The 17,206-nt window shown below is 44.9% G+C and overlaps 1 protein-coding gene across 4 annotated transcripts in view; it reads right to left on the bottom strand.

The window, feature by feature from the left end:
- MARS1 (methionyl-tRNA synthetase 1) overlaps positions 1-14,187 on the bottom strand; it is a 30,657-nt gene extending 16,470 nt beyond the window's left edge. Inside the window, exons 1-9 of one of the 4 annotated variants that reach the window (XM_061614651.1) lie at positions 14,005-14,187; positions 10,612-10,702; positions 6,611-6,710; positions 5,577-5,711; positions 4,165-4,240; positions 3,000-3,172; positions 1,827-1,939; positions 1,100-1,216; positions 91-294 (exon numbers count right to left, since the gene is read on the bottom strand). In XM_061614651.1, coding sequence (XP_061470635.1) covers positions 91-294; positions 1,100-1,216; positions 1,827-1,939; positions 3,000-3,172; positions 4,165-4,240; positions 5,577-5,711; positions 6,611-6,710; positions 10,612-10,702; positions 14,005-14,053 — 1,058 coding nt within the window. In that variant the 5' untranslated portion in view covers positions 14,054-14,187. Of the gene's footprint in view, positions 1-90; positions 295-1,099; positions 1,217-1,826; positions 1,940-2,999; positions 3,173-4,164; positions 4,241-5,576; positions 5,712-6,610; positions 6,711-10,611; positions 10,703-12,234; positions 12,544-13,007; positions 13,653-14,004 lie in introns of those variants that run through there. The other 3 variants (XM_061614652.1, XM_061614648.1, XM_061614650.1) reach the window with 3 other exon arrangements.
- Positions 14,188-17,206: the final 3,019 nt, after the last annotated feature.

Genomic DNA, 17,206 nt, shown 5'->3' with positions numbered 1-17,206 from the left:
AAGAGAGAGAGAGAGAAAAGTGGTGGTGCCACCTAAGCCACTCCTGCTCCTCTTCCCCAGGAGTCTATGCTTTCTTCTGGCAGTACTTACTTGGTCTGATGGGATGTGGTGGTGCGGCCAAAGTAGTCAAAGGAGATTTTGAACCACTGGTAGATCTGGGCATGGACAGCATAGTACTTATCACAGATCTGCTGTGGCGTCAGCCCCTCCTCCATGGCCTTCGTCTCTGTGGCAGTCCCGTACTCATCAGTACCACACAAGTACAACGTGTTCCAGTTGCGCAGGCGACAGTATCTGGATGGGAAAGAGACACCAAACTGCAGGTTGTCAAGCAGGAGGCTTATGGCTCCCCATTAGGGCCAAAGCTTCCCGTGATCCCTCGGTTACATCAGATGCACATGCTTTGGACACAGATGGTCCCAGGTTAGATTTCTGACATCTTCACTTGAAAGAAAGAAAAAAGATGCTCAGGTAGCAAGGCTGAGAACTGCCTCAGATTTTTGAGAGCCATTGATGCTCAGAACAGAGTGGAAAATGAGGCTACACAGACCAGTGGTCCAACTTGGTGTAAGGCAGCTTTATACACTCTCCTAATTGGATTAACCGTGGAACCCTGTCTATATTTACTTGGAAATAAGTCCCACTGAGCTCAACGGATCTTTCTACCCAGTAGCTGTTTAGAATTGTAGTCTAAGACTTGTCTAAAATCCAAGTTTTGAAATGCAAAAAAAAAAGTTGATTCTTTTATGTAGTCATGACAAGCACAGATATATCCGAATATTCACATTGTGGGATTTTGCAAATGCATTTTAAAATCAAATTCATTTAAAAAATTAGATAAGAAATCAAACAATCGACTAATTTCCCCAACCACTCTGATATTACTAGGCAGAAGGGCAGCTCTGGTGGAGCAGACACACCTTGAAAATTAAATCCCAAAAGAGCAGAGTAAGTCCTCATCCTCACATTAAACCAACTCTCCTTTTTCAAGTGATCAACATACTCCAGTAATGAGAGCAGTGAGCAGAAAGAGGCAGATTCAAGCCATGTTGTGCTTTATGGTCCTGTTCCTGGTTAAGGAAAGACATCATCATCTTACCGTGCAAAGGTATCAGCACTGAGGACACAGCCAATGATGTTCCCAAGGTGAGGCACATTATTGACATAGGGCAGGGCACTCGTGATCAGCACATTCTTCATGCCTTTCACAGGAACTCTGGGAAGAGGAGAAATAAGAAATGAACCCAGATTTCAGAGAGGAAAATTGTGCTTTGGGAGAATGGCACAGAGACAAGGAGGAAAAAGGCTGCCCTGTGGCCCAGGGGAATGCAAGGCCATGGTGTGAGCACCTGGAGGAAACAAGGGGACTCTGCAACTTAGGCAGGCCAACTCTTTATAGACAATATGTTAGTCGTCTGCAGTGTCATGTTCAGATGGAACTTGCGTACAGACAGATCCTGATACTATGATGAATTTGAGAACTGGCATTTGACTTCTCACCTTCCTGTGTGTGGGGAAACTCCAAAAAAAATGATCAGACAATAGGGCCTATACAGAGGAAGGAGTTGCTGTGCCCCATATTGCATTGCTAGGTTACCCCTACCCCAAACATTGACTTCAGTGTTGACAATTTTAATAATCGATACACACACAAATATATCTACATAAAAAAATTACACACAAATATAGGCATATAATCCCGCTGTTTGGAATTTTAAGACACAGAACAGAAACAAAGTTCTGCTCTTTGTTTTGAAGTCTTTGGCAAAACAGCCCTATATTATTCCCACAAGGGCTAGGGCATTTCAGCCCAGCCAGGTACTTACATAGGGTGTTGTGGCTTCCAAAGTTTGGGGAGGCCAGCTGGCCCTTTGGCCCAGACTTCTGCAATTGCTGCGATCTCCTCTTCAGACAGAGATTGCTGGGCAGATTCCTCTTCCTAGGCAGAGGAATAAAAATGCATCTCTAAACCTTTGTTTGGCACCCAACACCCACAAGCCACAGGGCAATCGCCAGGCCTACGCACAAGGAGGCACAATCCAAAATAGCAAGTCTGGCACAAGCATACCAGGGCAGTTGGCACCTCTCTCCTGGGGTGTCTTCCCTCCTCCTATGGTGGTTTAGTACTACAAGGTTAAACCAATGAACTATACAAACCCTAAACAGGAGATGCAATCTGTAGCCAAAATTGCCCAGTGTAACATAGGAAGCTGCCTTATACAGGGTCAGACCATTGGTCCACCTAGCTCAGTATTGTCTACACTCCCTGGCACAGTTTCAGACAGGGTTCTCTAGACCTACCAGAAGATGCTGGGGATTGAACCTGGGACCTTTTGCATGCAAAGAAGATGCTCTGCCACTGAGCCACAGCCCTTCCCAGAATCTAGCCACTGGCTCAAACCTCATTTTCACAAACAGAAGGCAAGATAATAAAACTGCTTCTCAACTACACCGTTTCAGACTGCAGGTGGGGGCTGCACTTGGCTGAAGGCTCCTTCGTGCAAGAGTTGTTGAATACTAAAAATACAGGGGGAAAGGTCCTGGTCTGGCCTTCTTCCCAAAACACTAGCCCTCCTCAGGCATCACAAATGTGGGCAAGAAACATGTGAGCGAGGCTGCGCTACTGCGCCCCCCCCCCGTCACCATTTTTGTCACTTTCCAAGTCAGGGAAGGCAACTGCATGAAGTGGCATTTGTGGAGGCCCCCCCAACAGTAAACAAGGCAGCATCACTTTGCACAATCTGTACATCAAACTGCAGGAGGGGGTAAATGGCATGACTGAATGCTCCTCTATTAAAAAAAATCCCTGCATTTGAATTAATTATTGGAAAGAAGAGTTCTAGCCTAGGCTTCTCCTTGATGCGCTAGTGTTATATGTGCAGGGAACTTTTTATAAATGGGGAAGAATTCAGTCATGCTTTTCTCCACCTGCAGTCCAACAAGCTATAATCCAACAGTTTTAGCCACCTGAGAGTCTGATTCACACCGGAGGAGGATACCTTCGGCAAATTCATGACCGGCTTCTCAAAGGCCAGGTTGGGAGCAGGATGTTTCTGCAGATAAGCCTTAAGCTCCAGCAATCCTTTGGGTGTCCATATAGATTCAACTGCCTTCTTGCAGTGCTCCTTCAGGCTCATGTTCTGGAACCATCTCCTCAAGGCTTTCAACTCATCTGTAAAATAAAAAGTTCACAGAGAAAACTTAGCTTGGTAGCTGCTGGATAGCTCAATCCCAAACAGAAATTAATGTCTCATTTGTTAATGCTCACCTCCCTCCAATCAGGCCTGTGGACAAGAACCAATGAGCCCATTCCCCAGGGAGGAATATGTCAGCTGGGAGGAGACCTCCTCCAGGCAAGGCAGGTATGGCTGGAATCACCTGAATAGTAACTATGCCAGTGGTTTTTAAAGCCACCCAAGAATCAAAAAAGCCTAACCCCCCCCCACAACTATCTAGTGTACTGTATCTCAGGGGGGTCCAAACAGTGTTTTGGGGCACCCTAGGATCCCTTGATCACTTATCAGAGGTTCCTCAATAAGAGGATCAGTAATGGCAGACAATCCTTCCCCTGAAAGAGTTTGCCACTACTCACCTTCTCTTGCAACATGCAGAGACAAGCACATATTGGGCTTGTCCTAGGGTGCACTCAGGGGCAACACTGAGGCTGAACAGGCCTGATCAGTGCTGTGTGGGAACTGGTTGTGTCCCAGAATCCTCTACAACAGGCTGACAGAGAAAAGGTTCGCTGAAGGCAGAATGTCAGATGCTGGTGGGAACGTATTTTTCTAATTTAGGCAATGATCCACATGCTTCCATTATGAGGGAGGGAGAATATGAGAATGGGAAACTTCTCCCTCATTGATTTGTTACATTTATATCCCGCCTGTCCTCCAAGGAGCTCAAGGGGGCATACATGCTTCTCCCCCCCCCCGCATTTATCCTCACAACAACCCCGTGAGGTAGATTAGGCTGAGACACTGTGACTAGCCCAAGTCACCCAGTCAGCTTTATGACTGAATTGGAGTGGAGGTTGGGGAGGGGAGCCAAAATCACAGTAGAGGTTGATCCAAGCCAGTAGTCAACTAGCAAATCAAAGTGCCATCTGCTGTCTTAAAAGGTAGCCACAAAATTGTGCATACTAAGGTCTTTGGCAGCAGCTCTCACCTGGTAAGAAGGATTCCTCCCTTAATAGCGGGAACAGGGATCCCCACAAGACAACATCAACAGCTGACTCAGCTTCCTAGATAAAAGGGGATATTAGCTCAGCAAGTGTGAATATGGGGCAGCTAAAACACTAGAATAGAATAAAGTCTAGAACAGAGTTGCAAAGACTGCCCTAAAGGAAGAAACTCTTTCAATGATACACTTGTAATATTAAATACAAACTCTTCAGGATTAACACTGCAGAGACTTCAGAGCCTCTGCTGGTCATTTTATTGAAGAGCTCTTTCTTTTTTTAATTACAGAGCAAGCTGCAAAATTCCTAAATGTACCAATTTCACTTAGACAATAAGAATATAAGAACATAAGAGCCCTGGTGGATCAGGCCAGCAGCCCATCCAGTCCAGCATCCTGTTCTCATAGTAGCCAACCAGATGCCCCTATGGGAAGCCCAGAAGCAGGACCTGAGCACAAGAGCCACCTCTGACTGCTTTTTGATCCCCCCCCCCTCGGTCTTTTAACAATCTTATATTCTGTAGCTTTATTTGCACTCAAAAAATGAAATGGACTGCCTTCAAGTCGATCCCGCCTTATGGGCGACCCTATGAATAGGGTTTTCATGGTAAGCGGTATTCAGAGGGGGTTTACCATTGCCTTCCTCTGAGGCTGAGAGGCAGCGACTGGCCCAAGGTCACCCAGAGAGCTTCATGGCTGTGTGGGGATTCGAACCCTGGTCTCCCAGGTCCAACACCTTAACCACTACACTGCACTCAGTAGGCCATAAATAAATTATATATTTTGATACATATATCATCAGCAAAAGCTAGCATAGCACTGACAATGTCTCTTTATTATATTACATACATCACATTACAAAATACGTGTGAAATTTAAATTTGGGTTGACAACTGTCACTGGGAAACACCATTATAGTGACAGAAAGAACACTCTGGTCCAATCCCTTACCCAAGGCACAATAGCCTATGCCTGTCTGGGGCTGCATGCATTCTCTGACTCGACTGTTCAAGCACAAGACTAGTGCTGGGTGCATAATGCAGCATCCAGAGAATTTCAGTTTTCTTTTTTAAAAAGTTATTAGCCCTTACAATTATGATGACGAGCCTGTACATGAGCACAGAGCGCTTGCTCAAGTCTCAAAAGCCAGAGGCAATGCCTCGGTGGAACTTCAAGCACTTACAGTTCTCTCCCCCACTTTTCTTTCCCCTCTCCTCTGTTATCCTGGGACAAGATATACATAGAACAATACGTAAATAGCAAGACCTTGGTTTGGAACCAGTCCTGCCAAAGACAAAGGGTCCACAATTATTGGATGCCTCCCCCCGCCAACTCTACCAATCCTTCGCTAGGATGGCAGCTGGTACGGCTCAGTTTGCTGTGCAGAGATCCTTACTTACCCCGGTAAGGTAAGGAGCACCCTTTTTGGCAAGGGTCTGGTCAATATAGTTCAGTGGCTTCCGGATGATCTCCAAAACCTCCTCTCCCTTTTTTCCTTGCACCACGTGAAGATACAAGGCTGCAGACAAGGCAGGCTAAGAGGAAAGTCACAGAACAAAGGCATGCTAAGTTTATTTTGAGACTCGCATTGTTGTCTTTCACTCCTAAGATTAGGAGTGATAGCCTATTTTATGGTGAATAGCACATGTTGGTAGCCCTGGATACCAGTACCCATAAAAGCAACATACTATCACACTTCAGAATGACCAAGGAACAGAGTGCTGAATGGATCTATGCAGAGAAGGAAGCAACAGTGTGCAAAGGGAAGCAGACTCGATTCTCACCTGGTTTGGTCCCTAACCCTAGTGGTATTTCAGGGGGCAGCCTTTTACTTTCAGGTATGCAGAACTTATCTTGAACACACTGAGCCCTCCAATGACCCTCACAATGTACAAGCACATCCTACCCACCTACCCACACACACAAAATCCATCTTAATCAACACCATGTCGCTAACCAGATTCTACATATTTACAGTTCCTGTGTTCCACACTCACATAATGCCACTCCCTGGCACGTTTTAACCTCCAACCCAACGGCATCCTCAAGCAAACCCCTTCATCATATTTCCTGTTAGGTAAAATATTATTGTTCAGTCCTATGTGCTGCACTGGGGAAGCCACTTTGGTTGATGGGAGTGGGGGAAGAACTAGATGGCCCACCCTTCACCAAGAAGAATAAAAAACCATATTGCACCCTCACAGGGGTTCCTGCAAAATAGATAACCCCTCTCTCTATGCACCCCACCTCACCAAACTGGACATTTCGGAAGCAGAATAAACTGAGTCAGAGCCTCTGAGAATGTAATCACACAGGGTAACACAGCAGATATACCCTCCCTTCTCCACCCCCCGGAACAATGCCATCTCCCCTCCATGAACTATAGACACAAGCAAATGCCCCCCACTCCAAAACAAAGAGAAAGTTTACCCACCTCCAGCTCAGTTGCATCCCACTCAAACAACTGATTGGTAAAATCGCTCCGCTCCTGGCCAAAATCGCCCATTTCTGTTCCAGAAAAACGGAAGAAGTACCTAGAAGCCAAACAGTGGAAGAAGCTGAGCATTAAGAACATAAGAACATAAGAAGAGCCTGCTGGATCAGGCCAGTGGCCCATCTAGTCCAGCATCCTGTTCTCACAGTGGCCAACCAGGTGCCTGGGGGAAGCCCGCAAGCAGGACCCGAGTGCAAGAACACTCTCCCCTCCTGAGGCTTCCGGCAACTGGTTTTCAGAAGCATGCTGCCTCTGACTAGGGTGGCACAGCACAGCCATCATGGCTAGTAGCCATTGATAGCCCTGTCCTCCATGAATTTGTCTAATCTTCTTTTAAAGCCGTCCAAGCTGGTGGCCATTACTGCATCTTGTGGGAGCAAATTCCATAGTTTAACTATGTGCTGAGTAAAGAAGTACTTCCTTTTGTCTGTCCTGAATCTTCCAACATTCAGCTTCTTTGAATGTCCACGAGTTCTAGTATTATGAGAGAGGGAGAAGAACTTTTCTCTATCCACTTTCTCAATGCCATGCATAATTTTATACACTTCTATCATGTCTCCTCTGACCCGCCTTTTCTCTAAACTAAAAAGCCCCAAATTCTGCAACCTTTCCTCGTAAGGGAGTCGCTCCATCCCCTTGATCATTCTGGTTGCCCTCTTCTGAACCTTTTCCAACTCTATAATATCCTTTTTGAGATGAGGCGACCAGAACTGTACACAGTATTCCAAATGCGGCCGCACCATAGATTTATACAACCGCATTATGATATCGGCTGTTTTATTTTCAATACCTTTCCTAATTATCGCTAGCATGGAATTTGCCTTTTTCACAGCTGCCGCACACTGGGTCGACATTTTCATCGTGCTGTCCACTACAACCCCGAGGTCTCTCTCCTGGTCGGTCACCGCCAGTTCAGACCCCATGAGTGTATATGTGAAATTCAGATTTTTTGCTCCAATATGCATAATTTTACACTTGTTTATATTGAATTGCATTTGCCATTTTTCCGCCCATTCATTCAGTTTGGAGAGGTCTTTTTGGAGCTCTTCGCAATCCCTTTTTGTTTTAACAACCCTGCACAATTTAGTGTCGTCAGCAAACTTGGCCACTTGGAATTTCTTCACAGGGGATATGTGCACACTTCCACATGAGTCTAAAAGGCAGGCTAGAAGACAGAACAAAGTGCTTCTATCATTTTAGCACAGGGAGACCTCTTGGAGTTTTGAAAAGTACCACCGTTGGCATCTGCAGTTCATGGTCTCTCACTTCTAGTGCAGGTTGCGTTGTGTGGCTTGTACTTTGTGGTCTTCTGCTTCTTCTCCAGTGTTAGGTAGCTATCTCGTTTTCGTGATTTATGCTCGCATATTCCAAGACCGCTAGAGAGCCAGTGTGGTACAGCACTTAAGAGACTAGAGACCCGTCTCCAAATCCCTTATTCAACAGTCAATACTCATGGGGGCCCATCACTATCTCTGCCTTAACGTTGCAAGCAGGAGTATTGTTAGACTAAAATGGGATAACCTCATATACACTCCTTGGAGAAAGAGCCAGACAGATAATGTGGTTAATGCTAGCCTGTTCCCACTGGAAACGTGTATGAAATTTGATTCCCATGTCCTAGACTTGCTCTCTTGTCACCTTTAAAAAAAAAACATTCTGTTGAAAATGAAAATTGTACATGCCAGTGTCACAATTACAGCCACGGCTGGTTCCAGAGAGTGGCGAGGCTGGGCATTTGCCAGGACCCAATGACCAATCGGGAGCTATTGTTCCACCAATGCTGTTATTCTCACTTTACACAGGGCTCCCCAGAAGGTTGAAGGCAGCGAGCGAGCGAGCGAGCAAGCAAGCAAGAGAGAGAGAGTTCTTACCCCACTTCTTTTAACTTAAGGGCTACTGAAGGCTGCTCTTGAAATTGGTTGTTCATGGGATGGAGAAAGAAATGGTGCTACTTGGGAGATGAAGAGAGAGCATCTTGACTTCTTTATGCTGTGCGGTGCAATGACATGCACAGACCCCCTTAAGCAAGGCTATGACTCAGCTTACTATACTGCTAAAAACTCTCATCATGATGCATTATTTATTAGATTTATATCCTGCCCTTCCTCCCAGTAGGAGGGGGTGCACAGAGCGAGGGCCTGTATTTCAAGTGGATAGCGAGACTTCAGATTCTTAGAATTCAAGCTTGGCAACCTTATACTAAGCCCTACCTAAAATACAAGAATCAGCGCCCTCACCTTCTGCTTCAAAGAAGCTCACCCCACCTCTCTGCATTTGAGGGGAGAGCAACACAGCAAGACCCACTCCATTGGTTTGGCAGGGGCTAACAGCCACCCCACCTCCTGCTATTCTGCCATGCTTTAAGACCTCGGGATGAGGTTGGAGGAGCCGCTGAGGCTGCTTGCCTTCCCACCCACACCAGAGGTTGGAAATGAAGCCCAGGTGTACTGAAGGAGGGCGGGCTTGGAAGAACAGAAGGAGAAGAGGGGTTGTTGATAAGCCAATGAGAAAGAGGAAGAGGGGAGAAGCAGAAACCTCACCTCAAAAAAGATATTGTAGAGTTGGAGAAGGCTCAGAAGAGGGCAACTACAATGATCAAGGGGTTGGAGCAACTCCCCTCTGAGGAAAGGTTGCAGCATTTGGGGCTTTTTAGTTGAGGGAAAAGGTGAGTCAGAGGTGACATGATAGAAGTGTATCAAATTTTGCATGGCATGGAGAAAGTGGATACAGAAAAGCTTGTCTCCCTTTCTCACAACACTAGAACTCGTGGACATTCAATGAAGCTGAATGTTGGAAGATGGACAGGCAGAAAAAAGGTACTTCTACACACAGTGCATAATTAAAGTATGGAATTTGCTCACACAGGAGGCAGTGATGGCCACCAGCTTGGACAGCTTTAAGAGAAGATTAGATAAATTCATGGAGGTTAAGGCTAACAATGGCTACCAGCCATGATGGCTATGCTCTACCTCCATAATTGGAGGCAGTGTGCTCCTGATACCAGTTGCTGGAAACCAGAGGAGAGGAGAGTACTCTTACGCTCAGGTCCTGCTTGCGGGCTTCCCATAGGCATCTGCTGGGCCACTGTGAGAACAGGTTGCTGGACTAGATAGATCCAGCAGGTTCTTATGTTCTTAAACACATTAGAGAAGATTAGGCACACTGTTAATGAAGGGAGAAGTTGACCTTCATCCTACCCTATGATGAACAGGGATCAAGAGCTGTTCTAAGCCCTATAGCGTAAGAGGGGGCTGGGAATGTTTTGAAGATTGGGTGAGCCTACCACAGATCTATTCAGAATCTTAGTTAAACAAACATGCAAGGGTGGAAGAGTGGGAATGAGTTTACCAGCTCTCCCTCCATCCCCCTCATCTCCATTGACCTCTATGAGTTCAGGAGAATCTGTCTGCAGTGGGGAAAGCAACCAGTGAGGTTTCCAAATGATGTAGAACCCTTGGAAATATCTAGCCTATTTGGTACCACTGTTTAATATCTAGTCTGTGAAAGCTGAAAGCTAGCTAGCTACTTTATAACTTTTAGTTGATCCCAACAAAGTTAATCTGCTACTGCTGCCGTTTTGATTAAAATGCAACTCATATATTTTAGGTCAGAAGAACAAACTTACATTTAAGATCCTCAAGCAGAAAGCAAAAGTCCTAAAGCTGGCTGTTACCTGATTAACACATCATTTTGTATGGTTTTGGGTAAAGGGTAACAACCTACAGAAAGTGAAAGTTATCCAGATTTCCAGAATCAGCAAGTTTTTTGCTTTTTGTGACTCAGTGCTCCAAGACAACTGTTCCTGCTATCAATGCTACTGGTGGTTATCTAGTATCACCAGTATTTTAGGCGTTGGACACAACACAGACACACAAAGTTCAAGTTATGGGAACAGCAGCTTGACCTGAAAGCACACAGAGCACACAGGGCTTTGTACTTACTGGCAAATTGTATTTGTAGAGAAAAGGAAGGCTTCTTTTCCCAAGTGGAGAGCTGGCAGCTGCGAATGGGTGAGGTATGGGACAACATGAGCTGTCAAGGAGAAATACATAGAAATTAAACCTACACACACACACCAAAAAAGATAACTAACTATGCCATTCAACACAGCAGAACCTTTGAACACTTCTCCAACTAGGGAGCCAGAGTGATAGAGAGCAGTCCGTGGAGTGGGTACATTTTGGTGTGCTGGGGTAATGGGAGATCACACAGCATTCTGTGAGTTTTCAGTCAGCCTTTTTCACCTGAAAACCTTGCTCTCTTCATTGCAAAGATTGCTAGATTTCTCTGGGAGGTTCCCGAGTTTTTCAATTTTGTCTTGCCATACAGCTTTGAGCAGGTGACATTTTCCCTGTCACTAGGCCAGGAACAGCAAGTGGTGTCCTCCAGATATTGTTGGACGACAACTCCCATTAATCCTGATCATTGGTTATGCTAATGGAATATGATGTGAGCTGTAATCCAACAACAACTAAAAGGTGAAGCATCAGCTATCCCTGCAATAGACAATGGGGAAAACCTCTGCTTGCCATGTAACTGTTCAAGCACAGAAGACTTGCCAAAAAAGTTGACAATCCTTCACTGGGAAGAAAAAAACAAAAGTTCTTGGCAAAGAGGGGTGCTTTGATATACTTTGATATGGTGGAGCTGTCATATGCAGGATCATACCTTTTAATATCAGATGTAGTTAGGTCAAAAGGGCTCAGTGATAAAAACACATACTTTGTGCGCACAAGATTCCAGGTTCAGTCCCCAGCATCTTCAGGTACAGATCGGAACGATTCTCCCCTTGGAGAGCCACTCTAGTCAGCATAGACTAGAGTACTTCAACCTTGTGTTCCCAGATGTTGCTGGACTACTACAGCCACCATCATCCCGGACCACTGGCTAAGCTGGCCAGCCTAATGGGAGTTGCAGTCTAACATCTGGGGACCAAAGTTTGAAGTAGGTTGGTGTACTGAGCTCTCTTACAGAGCAGGCATTCCCAAAGTACAGTCCATGAGCTTCATTCAGGTGATCCACAGTGGCAACTTAGCATCTAGTACAGTGCATAACAATTGCTAAACCGGAAAAAAAAACCATGAAGTGGTCTGCAAAGACCCTCAACAATTTCAAGTGGTTGGAGAGGGAGTTTGGAAACCACTAACAATCACTAATGTGGGTTAGGATTCTTTCATCTCCCCACATATGGAAAAGTAGCAGTTAACAAAAGTCCATTGCTAATCCAGTTTAAGCGATGCTGGAACTACAAGACAGCAGAGGATAGGGGGCATCCTTAAAATTAGAATTCAAAGTGGCACAGGTGCACACACAAAGATGGGATAGCGAGGGAGATCCTAAGGTGGAAAATCAGTTTGATGCTCCTGCTGTGGGAATAGCGTTTTGCTTTGATTTTTTTTTTCATTTCTACTTTTATGTAAGAACAGTATTATTTTTTTCAAAGCCACCTGACAGGCGAATTGGATAGAAAAAGTGGGGGCAGGAACAGTTTAAAAAATAAAACTGGGGTACTTCCTTGAATAAGGTGGCAGCCCCTGACACTTTACTAACCATCAGATACTCACCATCTTGCGGAACCCACTGCAGCTCCACGAGGGTGCCGGTGGCTTTGGCAGCCGCCAGCACCTTCAGCCCCCCGGGGCTGCCTTCGCTGAGGAACAGTTTCATGCTTTTACCGCCCTCTTCCCTCACTTCGGACCACGTTTGGCTTCTCAGCTGATGCAACAAAGCTGCTACCCGCTCACTAATATTAGCCGCGGTCCGCACTTCCGCCTGCCCACGTCTACTGTGAAGCCGGTCCGCTGATCCCTCCCTCTCTCTCTTTGCCTACAGGCCCGCCTACACACACCCACTTTGGGGCCTGTACACACACGCGCGGCAACAGTCCCCAGCCCCCTCCCATTCACCTTAGACTACAAAGCCCGACGTGCATCGCGCACGAAACAGGAAGTTGTCGTGAACGACGAGGAGGGAGGGGGAGAAAGAGAGGAAGAGGAGCGCGAGTGTATTAATTTAATTTAATATGTGTATGTACGTATATGTACACACACAGTGAAGAATTAAATGTGATTTAGTTTTGTGTGTATTATATGTATATATATATGTACATGTACACACACAGTGATGAATCTAATGTGATATATATATTTATATGTTTAATTATGTAAATAGATTTTATTAAGTTCTAATTAATATTACTATTACAGATTATAATATCTATTTACCGTATCCAATTAGCACTTTCTCTTCTTGTTCTATTGAATTAGTGTACTGAATAAATGTTAATATTTTTTAAAATAATGTTTTAGTATTCATGAGAATCTTCAAAGTGACTTACATGATTTCAACATTAAGATTATAAGGAGAGCTCTACTGGAAAAGGCCAAAGGCCCATCTGGTCCAACGTCCTGTTCTCACAGCGGCCAAACAGGTTGTCCCTATGGGAAGCCTGCAAGCAAGCAAGCAGGACCTGAGCGTAACAGCATTCTCCCCTCTTGCGATTCCCAGGACTCTGGTATTCAGGAGCATACTCCCTCCGACAGTGGAGGCAGGAGATTTAAAACAACGAACAGCAATACCTAAATAATCAATAAAAGAACCAAACAAGCAGCAAATAAATCCGCAGCCGATAAAACCCGAACGTCCAAAAACAGGCTGCAGAAGCAATTCGGTTTAAAGCGGCGGTGAATTAAAAGGGAGTCAGCGCCCAACCGATAACAACAACACAGGACCCTTGCGCGGTAGGGCAGCTTATTGTCGTTTCTCAAACTGCGGTCAGCGCGAACCACGAGCCTCATCCAGGTGGTCCACAGCGTGTATGTAGAAATACAGTTAAAGTCATACAGCATCTAGCACAGTGTGCATTACAAGTGCAGAACATTACAGGCAGAACAATCATTGAGTGGTCCGCTAAGACCCTCAGCAATTTTCCTGGTAATCCGTGGAGGGAAACGGTTTGGGAACCGCTGCTCTAGAGGCACTCAAAAGGCAGTTCTTCTAGGTAGCCATCCGCCTAGCCTCGGGAGCGTGGAGGAAGACCCCGAGAAAAGTTTCAGTGAGAAGCAAAAGGTACACAGGACTTTCACCACAGGGAGACGCTGCTTTTCCCACCCACCCACATCGTTCCGTAATATGTACAAAGAGAGAAAAAATAGAGCGAAACTTGCAACATAAACGTCCGGTAAACATTTTAAAACTGTCATGCATTGGACCTCAGCAAGTAAGACTCTTGCGGCATCTTAAAGACCAAGGCTACATCTTACCGAGGGGAGTTGGTGGGGCTGCAATCCTATGCACACATGGGGGGGGAGGCTATTGAATACAGCAGCACTTACTTCTAAGTAAACATGCATAGAGCTGCTCTGCAAGTCCCACGGAACTCATTGGGGCTTATTTCTGAGTAGATAGGCAAGTATTTCACCGTAACACATTCATTTTATGGCATATGCTCCCCTGAACCCACTTGTCCGGATGCACTGGGCGCAATTCTCATCTAGGGCAACAGAGTGGCCTCGCTCTGCCCCTTGGCATCTCTGTAGACTAGTAATACCCTCTCTACGCTTTACACACTGGAAGTTAGGCTAGGAAACTAGGTCGGTTTTAGGCAGGAAGGACTGCGGTGGGTGACTCTGACGGAGGCCGGAAGACGATCGTAACACCCGTCTCTTCTACCGGCTTCCTGTTTGATTCGGGATCTCTGTTTTTACGCTCTTGGAAAGATCAAAGCACAGGGTGTTTGCATGAAAGCGATTGGAGAGCAAAGCGTTTACATTCCGTTGAGCGCAGGCTTTGGCTTGGCTTGGCTGATAAAGGCTAACAGCTTTATTTATGTATTTATAAATATATTTGTATACTGCTATTTCGTTAAAAACCAACAATAACAACATTAAAAATACAAGTTGGCAAATATATATACACACACAGGTCTAGAGGGAAATTGTGGTGGTATGAAAGCAGTGAGGTCCGAAAGAAATGAAATGGGCCTTCACAAAGCAGCGTTGAACTGGAATTGGAACACAGGAAGCTTCTTCTACTGAGTCAGACCATTGATTCATCTAGCTCAGTGTTGTCTGTGTTGACTGGCAGCGACTCTTGAGGGTTTCAGACTGGGGTCTCTCCCAGTCCTACCTGGAGATGCCAGCCTGGACCTCCTACATGCAAATGAGATATTCTGCCACTGAGCTGCAGCCCTTTGCTGTAGCATGTTCTGTATTGGATTTTTATTTTATTTTTTTATGGAAAAGGGTGGATATATAATGTATTAGATGTTCCTAAATACTAACAATACCTGAGAATAATACTGGACTCCAATGCACACTACTCCCTAGTAGTTCCCCCTGAACCTGCAGTACAGGGACAGTATCAGTAGACTACAGGGTTGCTGTGAGCCACCACCTTTCAACATATCTCTATCATTGGAAATGGACTGCCTTCAAGTCGATTCCAACTTATTATTATTATTATTGTCTTTATTCATACCCCGCCATTTTCCCAAAACTGGAACTCATGGCAGCTTCCAGATAAAAAATACATATAATTAAAAACATACAAAGTCTACATTAAAATAATAAGATTAAACTATTTCCAATATTAAAACCATACACACATATAGCTAAAAGAGCTCAAACTAGTTTAAAAATAATATAATAGACATTAGCAATGCAGCACCCTTCACACCCTATCCTTAGCCTTCAATTCCAAAGGCTTGTTGGAATAGGAAGGTCTTTGCTTGTCGGCAGAAGGACTGCAAGGAGGGGGTCATTCTTACCTTCCTAGGAAGGGAATTCCAAAGCCTAGGGGCCCTCTCACGTGTCCCCACTAGTCGTACTTGAGAAGATGTGGGTATTGAGAGAAAAGCCTCTTCTGAGGATCTCGGGGCCTGGGCAGGTTCATATAGGGAGATACGGTCTGATAAATAGCCTGGACCTAAGCCGTTATAGGGCTTTATAGGTCATCACCAGCACTTTGAACTGTGTCCGGAAACATACTGGCAACTAGTGGAGCTTTTTTTAACAGGGGGGTAGTATGGTCCCTGTAACTTATGGCGACCCTATGAACCAGGTTTTCAGGGTAAGTGGTATTCAGAGGAGGTTTACCATTGCCTTCCTCTGAGGCTGAGAAGCAGTGACTGGCCCAAGGTCAACCAAGGTTGCTTCATGGCTATGTGGGGATTCGAACCCTGGTCTCCCAGGTCGTAGTCCAACACCTTTAACCATTACACCACACTGGCTCTCAACCCCAAATTATGGAGATAATAAATATAGATTGTATTTGCATCTGGAATTGGCAGGGCAGATTTTTAAATGTTAAAAATCCTTTTAGAAACCCAGTTTTTTATATACACACAAAATTAATTAGAAAGAACACAAATCTCTATCTTTGCTCCTGTCTTTTTTTTGGGGGGGGGCTTGTTGCTTCTTCTCCATTATAGCTATACTAAAATCCTAGATTTCTCCATTCTTATTCTACAAGCAGGCTGCCTAACAGGCAGAAATTCAACAGATGCAGACCAAGTGTGCATTTTATTTGCCTTTTATGCAGACATCTGAAGACACAAGACTTCTGCAGCTGAAGCTTTAGACTATATCTTTTGCACCCTATTGCTCCAGTTCTAACACATTATAGGTAACCGAAACTGCCTTTACAAATCATTAGGCTATTTGTCCATAAGCCCAGTATTATCTGTCCTAACTTGCAGTGGCTCTCCAGGATCTCAAGGCAGGGCTTTTTCATATTATCTGCTACCAGAGATCCTTTTTAAAACAAAAACTAAACTAAACAAAATGGCAGGGATTGAACCTGAGAGCTTCAGCATGTAAAGCATAATGTGCTCCTCCACTGAGCCATGTTCCCTACCATGAGAGATAGGCCTTACTCCAGGTCTCTTAAAGATCTGTTCAACAGCCCTCTTTCCGCTTTCTGGCAAAGCGTGCAGTCTTCTTTCTCTGTCCTATTGTTCTCCAATAGCAATACTTCATTTCACATGATCTGAAGTGAAGGGAAATAATGACTGCAAACTGCAAGACTAACTATTTTGGAGCTGTCAATGGAAAATCCTATTATTTTTATAAAACATGACAAAATCCAGCTTTGGATTGAGACAAGAGCACCTAGTTTCCAAAATGCTTATACTTCACAACTCTTTTACTTATAAACAAAACAGATTAAACTCACATGCTGAATGTCAGCTTTTCTGCCTTCCTCCTTGCCAAACTCACTAACTGCCCAACTATGTTTTCCTTGTTTGTTTTTAAAAACCCTGAAGTTCTATCCCAACAGCCAATGAGGGAGCAGGTTCATCCAACTGAGCAGAGGAACCTGTTGGGACAGAGGGCACTGCTGCAATAAGAAATAATGCTGCAATAAGAAAGCGCTTCTACCCGTACCCTGATTATTAAAATGTTTACAAGGATTCCTAGGTACAAGGTACTCCATCCCTGTTGCATCATATATGGAGGATTCTAGATGGAAGTGAAAGTTGTGTGGCATTCCTGGTTTTGGATCAATGTTTCCAGGGCAAAGAATTTCCAGGGTGCA

This window comes from Rhineura floridana, chromosome 3, assembly GCF_030035675.1.
Source record: "Rhineura floridana isolate rRhiFlo1 chromosome 3, rRhiFlo1.hap2, whole genome shotgun sequence".
Classification (NCBI taxonomy): Eukaryota; Metazoa; Chordata; class Lepidosauria; order Squamata; family Rhineuridae; genus Rhineura; species Rhineura floridana.
The sequence above is the reverse complement of the archived record's forward strand: the minus strand, read 5'-3'. Positions and strand labels throughout refer to the sequence as shown.